The 13,393-nt window shown below is 45.4% G+C and overlaps 1 protein-coding gene across 2 annotated transcripts in view; it reads right to left on the bottom strand.

Annotated features, from left to right (window-relative positions):
* The window catches only part of KNTC1 (kinetochore associated 1), a 2,501,313-nt gene that overhangs the window by 995,656 nt on the left and 1,492,264 nt on the right, over window positions 1-13,393 (bottom strand). For both annotated transcript variants that reach the window (XM_069619627.1, XM_069619628.1), the window contains exons 44-45: window positions 7,188-7,297; window positions 6,134-6,356 (exon numbers count right to left, since the gene is read on the bottom strand). In XM_069619627.1, coding sequence (XP_069475728.1) covers window positions 6,134-6,356; window positions 7,188-7,297 — 333 coding nt within the window. The remainder of the gene's footprint in view (window positions 1-6,133; window positions 6,357-7,187; window positions 7,298-13,393) is intronic.

Genomic DNA, 13,393 nt, shown 5'->3' with positions numbered 1-13,393 from the left:
TTTCAACGACGTGCAGCCTTGCCTTCTTTTGGACACAAAAGTCCAGAGGGCGGGGCATCCTCAAAGGATCTCGACCTCTTAAAGGGAGCATGTTTGTGGGGCCGGCTCGTCCTGGGGGAAGCATGACCATGCCCGGAAGCAGAGTCCGAGGCCTTGCCTGATTTGAGTCACGCTGCCAGCCAGCTGTAGTGATCCTTCTTTGTATTTCAAAAAATCCACATAAGACCTTGTATCCCTCCTCATTATGGCCTGGATGCAAGCATTTATGGTGTTTATCTTCGACGTACATGTTCACGAAATCCACATTTCAGAGTTTGAAGAGGCATCATTTCCCAGGTCATGGTGGAACAGAGCCAAGTAGACCCAAGTCCGGGCCTTCTCGAAACTCAATGAAAGATCTGCAATGTAGTGTGATTTTCGCACCGACAGCAAGTCCTTGCTGCCTGTAGTCGATCATAGAGCACGAAGAGAACTCCCAACACTGAAAAAATCTGAAGATGACTTCCAATGGTGGAGCTTAGGGAGAGGACCGTCATTGGACAGGGGCAGTATGACCCAAAGGACAGCGATTGGTTTAGAGGATGAGAGGTGAAAGGCACAGTGAGTAAAAGCAGTGGCTGCGAACTCTCAAGTGGTTAATAACCACTGAACAGGTTATCATGTCTGTTCTTGCGAGAGAGGGGCGCCCGCTACCTTTGTAATACTATTTGTTAAGGAACCTGGGATTGGTAACCCTAGGTCTCCTGGGGGCAACCAGACGTGGTCTCCCTCTCACTGTGCTTAGAGAGGCATCAGCTTCACCTCACTGATGATCCCCAACAAGGGTGAAACACGTGTATGGGGTTGCTGGTGGTACTCTCGTTCAGATTGGAATTGCCATTGTATTTCGGTGCTGGACTGCCCCTGGGCAGGACAAAGACTGATATGCAAATGGATATTTCCCATCTGTGAAAGGCACAGTGAGTAAAAGCAGTGGCTGCGAACTCTCAAGTGGTTAATAACCACTGAACAGGTTATCATGTCTGTTCTTGCGAGAGAGGGGCGCCCGCTACCTTTGTAATACTATTTGTTAAGGAACCTGGGATTGGTAACCCTAGGTCTCCTGGGGGCAACCAGACGTGGTCTCCCTCTCACTGTGCTTAGAGAGGCATCAGCTTCACCTCACTGATGATCCCCAACAAGGGTGAAACACGTGTATGGGGTTGCTGGTGGTACTCTCGTTCAGATTGGAATTGCCATTGTATTTCGGTGCTGGACTGCCCCTGGGCAGGACAAAGACTGATATGCAAATGGATATTTCCCATCTGTGAAAGGCACAGTGAGTAAAAGCAGTGGCTGCGAACTCTCAAGTGGTTAATAACCACTGAACAGGTTATCATGTCTGTTCTTGCGAGAGAGGGGCGCCCGCTACCTTTGTAATACTATTTGTTAAGGAACCTGGGATTGGTAACCCTAGGTCTCCTGGGGGCAACCAGACGTGGTCTCCCTCTCACTGTGCTTAGAGAGGCATCAGCTTCACCTCACTGATGATCCCCAACAAGGGTGAAACACGTGTATGGGGTTGCTGGTGGTACTCTCGTTCAGATTGGAATTGCCATTGTATTTCGGTGCTGGACTGCCCCTGGGCAGGACAAAGACTGATATGCAAATGGATATTTCCCATCTGTGAAAGGCACAGTGAGTAAAAGCAGTGGCTGCGAACTCTCAAGTGGTTAATAACCACTGAACAGGTTATCATGTCTGTTCTTGCGAGAGAGGGGCGCCCGCTACCTTTGTAATACTATTTGTTAAGGAACCTGGGATTGGTAACCCTAGGTCTCCTGGGGGCAACCAGACGTGGTCTCCCTCTCACTGTGCTTAGAGAGGCATCAGCTTCACCTCACTGATGATCCCCAACAAGGGTGAAACACGTGTATGGGGTTGCTGGTGGTACTCTCGTTCAGATTGGAATTGCCATTGTATTTCGGTGCTGGACTGCCCCTGGGCAGGACAAAGACTGATATGCAAATGGATATTTCCCATCTGTGAAAGGCACAGTGAGTAAAAGCAGTGGCTGCGAACTCTCAAGTGGTTAATAACCACTGAACAGGTTATCATGTCTGTTCTTGCGAGAGAGGGGCGCCCGCTACCTTTGTAATACTATTGGTTTAGAGGATGAATACAATTTTCAAGCTAAAGTGAAACTGAATGAATGCAGGGAGTGATCTGAAAGGCTGGGAGTTGCCCCAATACACATCCACTTTTTTGAGTGTCTGCTTTTGGGCGAATGACGTGAATGTCTGTGAGCCTGATTGAGTGCTGTATGATGAATGCACTGGTGTGTGATTGAGTGAATGGGGGGGGTATGTTTATATCCGAAGACCCCTCACCTCTGTCAGAAACATGGAGTTTTCCTGGAGGTATATCCTGAATCCAGGTGAATGAGGAAATCTGCTGAAACTCCTCATCGCATCCAATGGCTGCTGTGATGATTAAAGGACTGATCAAGAGAGGACCTGCCACTGCAAGATTGTGACTTACTCTTGAATGCGTACGATGCCAAGTAGGAAGGAAACCTGTAGGATTGCGATTGGTAGGAAGGCTGATATTCTCTTGTCGTCCTGGAGAAACAAGACTCTTGCTGCAATGTGACTAGCAAGCTGGCTGTCAGTCTTGGTGGTCTACAAGGGCTCGTCCGCCTTTTGTCAGAAGAGGTCAAACCCATTAAACGGCAGGTCTACAATCTTTGGCTGAACTTCTGGCCGGAAACTGGCAGCCTTGAGCAAGCCTTGCCTGCAAAGTACATCACCATTCCCCCACTGTTGGAACCCAGAGTCTGCGATGTACACAGACGGAAATTGCATGATCCGAGGCTGCCTCTTCTTCGCGAACAAGGGCGAAAGCCTCCTCTTTCTAATCGTCTGGCAGGTACTCAAGAATAGGTCTCATCTTGAACCAGAGCTCTCGGTCGTACCTAGACAGGATAACCATTGCATTGGCTGCCTTGATGATTGTGGCGGCCATTGAGACTATCCTACTCCCAAATGCATCCAGACATTTTCTGTCCTTGTCTGGGGGAATCAAGCAGGTGGGGGAAGGGTTGGCAGAGCCTTTGAATGCTGCCGCCGACACCATAAAGTCTGGGCCAGGTTGAAACCTAAGACATGTAGGAGCACTGTCCGCTACTCTATACGTTTTAATCAAACCTATGCTACTTTGGAGGTGCAGAGAAATCGCTGGTCATGGCTAACAAACAGTCTTCCCAGATATTCCCCAGCAGGGGTATGGCCACAATTGAGTTTCACTGCTGTTCTCACCGCTGGTAAAGCAAGCAGTCTTTCTTTTCCTCTTCAGGGGCTAGCCCAAGCATGATCTTCACCTGGGATATTAGGGAGTGAAAAGAGCCAATCTTGTGCAGTGGAGAATCTCAAAGAGGAACCTCATCCTGTTCGGGGTCTGCAGGGCTAAGGTCATCAACTCATCTGTGCCTGTGTTGGTGGCGTGGGTGTGGAGGCATTGGTGCAGAAGGATCAGACACTCTGTGTTGGAGCTCCAACGCCAGTGATTTTAAAGTGGCTCGAATGTCCAAAGAGACGTCTCTATGAATGGCAGGAGGGACAAGCCCCAGAGTCGGCGCTGCATTAGGTGGAGGCATGTCCAATTTGGGGTTGGTGGGGACCTCCCCCAACACCATCCCGTCTTAGGAGCAGACTCCCATTTGCCATTCTACATCCTAATTGGGTGCTAGGATGTCTTCTGGGGGTGGGGGGGAGACAGCTGACCAACCTGATCTTTCTGTGGGTGACCCTAAGAGCAAGTGGAAGAGGGCGAATAGGCCTGGGGAACAAGGATGATTGGCTAAGCTAAGAAAGGAGTCGACGGTGCCGGAGCCAACTGTGCCGCAGGAATAGCCCTAATCATGGTGGACTTGATCGAGGTAATTGTGGTTGAAGGTTTTCTAACACTCATCGGTGGGGTCTTAGTCATGGTCGACAGTGTTGTGGTCGAAGATGTCTGCGTCAACAGGACCTTACTTTTAGTAGACGAAGTTCCGTCTTGAGTCGTAGGTGAAGACATGGACGACTTTGACAATGGGGAAAGACCTGCCCTGAGTGGTCGACGGAGATGACTTATACTTTCTAGATGATCCAGAGGAGGGCGTCGTAGTCTGACTTTTTCATGCTCCGAGATGCCTCTTCATTTGACCTGGACCGCTTGCTAGAGGTGGTACACTGTGCTGGTCTCCTGAGCGAGGCATGACTGCAGACCGAAGCTGATTCAGAGGCCCCACCCGGCATCATCGAGCCACACCATTAACCTACGGTGGCGCTCTTGCAGCATTTTATTGGAAAATGACTCATAGTTCTCACAATCCTGGAAGATGTATGTTGGATGCAGACAGTAGAGGCAGTTGTTGGGGAGGACATCCACAAAAACATTCTTCAGGCTGCACCAGGCACAGGCCTTGAGCAGACTTTCTCCTGAACTCAGCTGTGCTGGATGTAGGCCTCACCTTCCGAGAGGGGAATCCACTCACAGGAAAGCCAGCTACAAGACCGGAGTGCAACCCCAAGCATCGCCAGACTGCAAGATCCTCAAAATGTCAAAATTCATAGAAAAACTGTTGAAAACGTCAAATGACAGATTTTTCAAGGGGACTCCCAACGCGAAACTCTTGTGGTGGAAATAAGAGCACTTTTTAGTGGCTGTGTGCGGTATGACCTAAAATGACTACTAGTGACTGATGTTCTTTAGTTTAAAAAAATAAACTGTTCTATTTACCAAGGATTCCCAGCCTGACAACGGGTAATAATCATACTTCATGAGAATCTATGGAAAATGCAAGGCTGGAGCACTGCAGGAGAATGCAATCCATTGATTTGATGAGACGAAAAAAATATATTAAGGATTGCTGCACAATTATAGAATTTAGACTTTGATGGATTGAGAAAAATTTGAAAATGAGTACTAGCACTTTGATGGAGTAATGGTAGCATAAAGGGCAGTGCTACTAAAGGACTTTAAATTGTTAAAGCACTTGCACTTTGAAAAAAGCAGGTTCAACAAAAGACTTTTGAACTGGTGAACTGCTGAAATGATTGTCCAGTTATTTTATTTTTGTTGGGTATGTAATGTGATTTCTTAAAAGTATTTTTTTTTGTATGAAAGAATATACTGCATGTTGTGACTTGTTTAAATTATATATTCATGAGTGTATGAAAATTATTGATACAGGCAGGTGCGATTTATTTGATGACAATTCTTTCCATTCATACAGTATTGCAAACCATTTTCAATGTAAGAATACCTCTAGAAACGTAACTCTGTTGTCACATGGTATTGTTGATCGTCAAAATGGAGAAGTGTAAGAAGCAAGAACTTATCATTATCCTGAAATGGGGTGTGAAGTCAAGTTTTTTGACACAAAAGGCAAGATTCTTGACTTAGGAAAGGACCCAACTCATGGGACCTGGAGGGACACCAAAAGCCCTTTGCACATGACAAATTTCCACAGCCTATATTAAAAATGACATTGAAATATCCTTATGCCAAAAAACAACAGTGTTAGGAATTCAGTCCATAACTAGTACTACTGGATACAGGGGAAGAGGATGCAGCGAACCGCACAGCTTCATCATTCCCTCCTGCCGCAAAATGGTGATCAGGATTAACATACACGTCATGAATTATGTTAAACTGAGGAGGGATGAGGATGTTCAGAAGGGAAGCAGAAAAAAGACAAATAGAAATAGATGGAAAAAAGATAAAACAAGGCAGTGGAAAAATTGAAAGGGGGCTGCAGGGAGAGGACAGCACTGACATACTCATATGCTAATAGTTAATATCATTATTGATTTTATAGCTACTTGACATTCTTGTCCCTTACTCTCATACCATGCCTTCAGGAAGAACACACAAACTTGGGTACATGGAAAGGTTTCAGATCATCTCAGTAGTCATAACTAAACCAGTAAATAACTAAATGTATTTCTTTATTATACCCATATTTCGTCAACATAGCTGAAGGTATTTTGTCTACAACAACGAAACTGTGTACAAATGGAGGAGTAGATGCGACAAACGGGGTAGCATAATCATTTTACTGGTGTTACTAAACCGCAAATGATGTCTTAGCCCTTTAACATTTTGTTACCTTATTCAGTATTCCGCTGAGACTGAGAACCAGATTCTGTGTGCTTTCCAGTAAAGGAATAATATCTAATGCCCTTGCCAGTGCCTCAGAATGTGGTAGATGTAGTGTCTCTTCTGCCACCTCTTCTGCAGCATCGCCATCATTGACTTTTATGCTTGCACCCTGAAGAAGCAGTGTCTCTATGTAAATCTGGAGAGCTGCATCACTGTTCAGCATGAAGGTTCTGAAGGGAAACAACATTGTTCAGTTGCAATCTGCATGTAGACGGAGGGTCAAAACAAAGTGAAAACAGATTCAAAGGGAAATGCAAGATGGAATGTTTGACAAGATTCACAATCCCCGTCAGTAAAATGCTTGGTCGAATTATTTCATTAAAGTAAAACATTAACAAGACAATTGAAGCAGTGCATGCTGAACATCAGTTTATCTACTTTGTGGACACTTCTACAATCATCATGCCCATTTTTATTTCTCTCAGATGAAAAATCCATACATCAATGTACAATTTCAAACACAAGTTACAAAATAGAAAACTATGTAACGACAAAGTTAAAATTACTGTTTAGATATCATGGAACAGCAAAATACTAAGAGGATGAATTCACAAGTTATAGTTAAAAGGCACACACTTCACGTTGCTAAGTTTGTTAAAACAGAGCTAAAGCTATCTTATAAAGATGTTTCCCCGTGTGAGATAAGGCTAAGAAGAGGTACCCTGACTCATCCTCCACAGGCCATTATGCTTCATAATTGTTAGACACAGATGTTTCCCTGGGGTTCCATATATTCTAAAGCATTCATAGAAACATTAGTTTAGACCACAGTTTTTGCTTCCAACTTTTTGCAGTCTTTGAGCGCCTCCATTTTCTTAAACATTCTCGTTATCTTTTATATTTTAAGGACGGGGGAATTGGGAAAGGGGAGTCAGTCCGTTGGGATCTGTGAACCAAACTCTGAGGGTTAGGTTACAAAATATGTTGTAGGCGTAACTCAATCACATTCACAATTCTTAATTTCACCAACATGCTTTAAAGTGACAATCACAAGATATTACCGGCAATACTTCAGCACAAGGCTGGTATCCATTTTTGGGTTCTGAACAAGGGTCCTAATGAGTGTCTGCTTTCTCTCTGCGCACAGCCGAAACACAGATTGAAAAGAAATCTAATAAGAAAAGAAAAATGCTTACATAATATACAAAGCATTTTTTTAAATATATTAAACATATCACAGCAATGCACATTGTGTTCTGATGCAATTGTAAAATGCTCATTTGGTGAAATTGAACTTCAGGTATGTAGACAAAAATGGCAGTTTAAAACCACCCAACCCATTTAATAGGTACAATGCCAGCCTGCTGAAACAAAACAGTCCCCAGCTTGCTCTACACTTTTTCACACAATGGATCTTCCCATAATCTAGGCCTCTTTTAATCTGGTTAGCAACCTTGGCTGCAGAACAATTGCCTAGTTTTCAGTTCCATACTTTGAACACTTTATGTAGAGGTCTTTTATTACACCTTCCACGGCCTTCATTATATGTGTTTGGTCTCACAACGCATGTAATGCTGCCAGCATTTCATAGACATTGTTGCTTCACAGTTTTACAGCTACATCTTCACTGCTGTGAGTGTGTGGACTTTTCTACATTTGCACTCCTACCTTATACAACTACTCTTCTTCACCAGAAGAAAAAGTTACTTAACGTCGGAAATATTCTTTGCGATAGATGAACAAATTACTTGCCTCTCAATAATGTTCTTTCTGATGGATGCTCCTCCCAGAGATTCCTCATCTATGATTTCAATCTCCAAGTGCCAGCTGCTCTTCGGAAACTTCGCCACCGCCAGGGAGCGCAGTGCAAATTCAGCTCCGCCCAATGCCTCTACATGCCCCACGCTGGACATGATATTGGGGAAAGTACTACATGTAGAGGTGCCTTGTCCTGTAACTTAAGTTCCACCCTTTTTCCCTAGCACTCGGAACGGAGGAACATCAGAACTAAGGTGTACTACATGCTACCCCAAATCCGATGAGGAATCCATGGGACAAAGGTCCATCAGAAGAAGAAATTACTTACCAGTAAGGTTCTTTCTATAGAGACTTCTCGGCAGATTCTTTATCTTGATAGATATTCTCATTCAACGTCACCTGCTCTGAAAACATTGACTGGGGACATAGTTCGTCTCAGCATAGTCGCTCAACTCTAGACTTGACTATTTTCTTTTGGAGAGGAACAGACTAAAGAGCTACTGCTAGATTAAAAACCAGACGTGTCGTAATGTACAACCAATCTCAGATATATATATATTTTTTAAAAACACAAAGCGGTATCTATCTTTCAAAAGTCGACCCGCAAGAAAAAGGATTCACGAGAGCAAGAGCAAAGACCCCTTCATAGCGAGGAAGGCTGGGAGAGCGATAATGAAGCTGCGGGAGAATAAGCCATAGAAAGAACATTACGGGTAAGTAATTTCTCCTTCAATGGATTGAATTATCTGGCAGAGTATAGAATTCTGAGGCAGGATGAGATTTAAACCAGAAAACTATGCAACACTGCTTTCCCAAAACTGGGCGTCAGCCCAGATTGCAGAGTTTATGAATGCATGGAGGGATGACCAAGTCGCGGCTTGAGATTAAGCAACCAAACGGACAAGGAATGCATATGCTAAAACAGAACAGCCATCAAGAAGGTTAGAAACAAATTCAGGTCCCAGGCTGGAACCACAAAGAACGTTGTAGGAAACCAATTCACAAGGCATTTCAGAAACTGGTCCATCAATGGAATCGAGAAGAAGGAACCTTGATCCAGTGTCCTCCTAAACAAGGACAAGAAAGTTTAATAGCCCTTGCCTATGTCCATCTATAAGCCGAAGAGGCCAAAGAAAGAAGAAACCCCATCCCTTTGGTGGTGGGGCATTAGATGGGGTACATTCCCAGATCTCTAAACCACACCTCAAACTTCCTCCATCTGCACCCATAGAGGGACCTCATGGAAGGTCTATGTGCAGTCAGTAACAGTTCAAGCATCTCCCCCGAGAGGTCCCAGTCATCATACTTCATTCTCTCAGGAGCCACACATGTAGATTGAAGGATTCAGTGTTTGGGTGGAGCAGCTGATCTTCCGGGGAAGCCAGCCAGATGGGCAGACAGCAATTTCCAGAATGTCAAAGTACCACTTTCTCCTGGCCCAATACAGAGCGAACAAGATCACAGTGGACTGGCACCGCCTCAACCTCCTGAGAATCCTCAAGATGACGGGAACCTGGGGAAATGCTTAATGGTGGTCGAAGACTCACTGCACCGGAAACACATCTCTCAATGCCCCCCTTAGAGCCTGTTGGCTCTTCAGTGGAGACCTAAGGACATTCACATGCGGATTCCCTCAGTGAGCGCCCCAGCCCTTCGGGACGCATCCATGATAACCTGTGCTTCAGGACAGAGTGGCCAAAAAGATTTCCCTGCCATCATGCTCTTCCTGTTGGCACACCATGAGAGATCACTGGCCACTGACCTAGACACCATCAGGATGTCATTTATGTTGCCTAAGTACTGAGACCTCTAAAGCCATTAGAGGGATTGCATCCGCACGCTGGCCCCAAGAAAACCCATGAGGCCCAAGAGGAACAGGAAGGAAGCCGCCGGAAGACTGCCATTGTTCTGGAAGAGTGTGACAATCTGGCTGACACCAATGACTTTTTCCTCTGTCAGGCCTTCCCTGCCTGAGTTTTCCTGGACTGCTAATATGAATTGGAGCCTTTGCTTTGGAATAACCTGAGACTTCTGAAAATTTCGGGAGAAGCCCAAACTGTGAAGCAGGGAGCAGGTGTCCTTGAACTAAGCCGATACCTATTCTGGTGACCTTCCAAGAATCAACCAGTCACCCAAATAAGGGAAGAAATTGATGCTGGATCTCCTGAGGTAAGCCACCACCACCACGGCCATCAGCTTGGTGAAAACCCTGGGTGCAGAGGTTAGGCCAAAAGGGAGCACTTTGAACTGATACTGCGTGTCCCCAATAATGAATCTCAGGAACCGCCTTGGCCTCTGATGGATCGGCACATGAAAGGTGAAATGACTTACCGTAATGTTCTTTCTAAGGATTCTTCTCCCGCAGATTCCTGATCAGATAGATATCCCCTTCCAGCTTCAGCTGCTCAGAAAAGACTTTGACAGGAGGCATAGTGGACCTTGTCTCTGCCATCGATCATCGATCCGTTCTGACTCAGTGCTGGATCGACCGCTCCGAATGGGACTTGGGGCATTGTATATATACTGCGTCACTATGCCCCGTACTTCAGATCCCATTTTTATTCCCCCAAGCCAACCCGCTGCAGAGGAAAACCAGTGAGAAAAGAGTGGCCAACTAGCCAACAAAGGATTAGAAAAACACGGATAAACAGATCCTAAAAAGGTTTTCTTTTGAAATAGTTTTAATTTTTTTTTAAGAGAGACGTGGCTAGCTAGCAAGAAGAGCAACAAATTGAAGAACCATTGCCGTCAGCCCCCTCTCGGGAAAAGACAATACCTACTTCCAACTCTTTCTCAGCAGGAATGGATGGCGGGGGCTGATGAGGAATCTGAGGGATAAGAATCCATAGAAAGAATATTACTGTAAGTAATTTCTCCTATGGATTGCTTTTCTCCCGCAGATTCCTGATAAGATGGACTCCGAAAGCAGTAGAAAGGCAACACTGCCCTTCTGAAGCAAGCACCATCCCAACGGGCTACGTCCAAGCTGTGATGCTTCGTTAATATGTGAAGCCAGGATCAGATTGTGGCCCAGAAGATGTCCCTAACCAGTATTTCCCTTTGCAGAGCCATAGAGGTGGAGATCCCACTGGTAGAGTGGGCCCTGTCGCCAGGAGGCAATTCTTTGTCTGCAGTATGGAAGCATTCCAAAATACACAATGTGATCTATCGTGAGACTGCCTGCTTTGAAACAGCTAGCCCTTTCTGGGAAAAGGAGTAGGCTACGAACAACTGGTCTGTTTTTCTATATTTCGCTGTGTTGGTACATAGAAGTGTAAAGTTTCCTTGGGGTCCAATCGGTGGAAAATCTCCTTGGAGGGGTGCGGAGGTGGGTAGAACACCGGACGATCTATCGCCTAAGAAAGATGGAATTCTGACACCACCTTGGCAAGAACACTGGTCTCCCTTTAAGAGATACTTAACTAAGAAATGGTGGTTTGCAAGAGAGGGCCTGAAACTCGCTGGCCAATCTGGCCAAAAGTGATGGCAACTAGAAAGGCTGTTTTCCATGTCAGCAGCCGCAAAGAACAAGAATGTAATGGCTAAAGCAGAGCTGGCATAAGACAGGTGAAAGCCAGGTTGAAATCCCAATCAGGGACAATAAAAGGGATAGGCGGAAACTTACTCACAAGATTCAGGAGTTGGACCAGAACCTGGATCGTGAAGAAGGAAAAATTACTTAACATAATTTTCTTTCTATGGATTCTTCTCCCGCAGATTCCTCATCTGATAGATATTCCATCCAGCTCTGCAGCTTTGGAAAATTTTCAACAGGGGGCATTAGTGGACCTCGACCCGGCCGTCTACCATCAATCCGTCTTGCTCGGCATCTGGTCGCCGGCTCCAGATGTGACGTCAGGCGTCATATAAATACCTCGTCACTATGCTCCACATCTCAGTTATCCACTTTTTCCCCCGAGCAACCATCTGCACAGCAAAACAGAAAGAACAAACAGGCTAATGAGCCCTTAAAATGAAATAACTATAGACCTCCAAAGGAGGAACAATTGCAACAAACACTACAATGTACTGTTAGAAAAATTGTTTTTTTCTCCAAGTAACCGGTGGCAGAAAATACGGAAAACGGACAAAGAGGATCATCACCAAGCCAAAGGAAAAGAAGGCGCGTACCAACCACCGACTTTCTGAGCAGGGATGGATGGGAGGGGAAATGAGGAATCTGAGGCAGAAGAATCCATAGAAGAACAAGTTACTTCTTATCTTGTAACGTTCTTTCGACGGGATGTTCCTCCGACGTATTCCTCATCTTAGATATCTCCTTCCAGCTCTGCTGGCCTCGTAAAATTTTTTCTCTAGAGGGCGCTGCGCGTCGACGTCCTCCGAGTCGATGTCCTTCGACAGCCGCCGTGTCGACGTCACCCTGCCTATAAAGGCCGCGCGCAGCGTCCGTTGCTCAGTTCCGTTTTGTAGCCCACAATAATACTTTCTGGACTAACTAATCACCCTGAAGGAGCATAAGCTGCAACAACAAGGGAAGTAGAACTGCGGGGATGGATGGGAGGGTCGATGAGGAATACGTCGGAGGAACATCCCGTCGAAAGAACGTTACAAGGTAAGAAGTAACTTGTTCTTCGAAGGGATTGTGTCCTCCGACGTATTCCTCATCTTAGATAGGCTCCCATAGCAGTATTCTATTATCGGAGGAGGGAGTACTGACTTCACGCTGTCTTCTATTGATGAATAGAATGCAGTACAGCCCTTCCAAACCTAGTCTCTTGACTGGAGGAGGAATCCAGATTGTAAAAACGTGTAAAGGTATGGACAGACGACCATGTAGCGGCCGCACACATGTCTTTAACCGGCATGCCTCTTTTGAGGGCCGATGAAGCTGCAATACCTCTGGTCGAGTGAGCCCTAAGGTTTTGAGGGGGCTCCTTCCCTGCCAGTTTATAACATTCCAGAATGGCTAGAATGATCCATCTGGAAATGGTCTGCTTAGTTATTGGTAACCCCAGCTTGTGACCTGTGTAACCTACAAACAGCTGGTCTGCCTGTCTTATCCTGGCTAGTCTACCAATGTAAAAACTTAAAGCCCTCCTAGGGTCTAGCCTGTGTAACCTCTCTTCCTCTTTCCCCGGGTGAGGAGGAGGATAGAAAGATGGTACGGTAATCTTCTGAGTGATATGAAATTCAGAAACCACCTTTGGGAGGAAATTAGGCTTCACTTGCAGGACTACTTTGTCTTTGTGAAATATAGTATGAGGGGGTTTACAAGAAAGAGCTTGTAATTCGCTCACCCTTCTAGCAGATGTAAGTGCTATTAATAAAACAGTTTTAAGGGTAAGGAATCTTAACGAACAAGAATGGAGAGGTTCGAAAGGTGTACCCATCAGGAAAGTTAGTACTAAGTTTAAATCCCATAGGGGAACTTGGAATGGTCTTGGGGGATAAACATTGGTTAACCCCTTTAGAAACTGTATTACCAAGGGTAATTTGAAATAGGATGGTTCTTCCGCAGTACGCTTAAAGATGGATAGCGCTGCGAGAT

The sequence above is a fragment of the Ambystoma mexicanum genome, chromosome 10, assembly GCF_040938575.1.
Source record: "Ambystoma mexicanum isolate Mex_15411 chromosome 10, UKY_AmexF1_1, whole genome shotgun sequence".
NCBI classification, from domain to species: domain Eukaryota; kingdom Metazoa; phylum Chordata; class Amphibia; order Caudata; family Ambystomatidae; genus Ambystoma; species Ambystoma mexicanum.
Note: the sequence above shows the minus strand (reverse complement) of the source record. Positions and strands in the feature narration are given on the sequence as shown.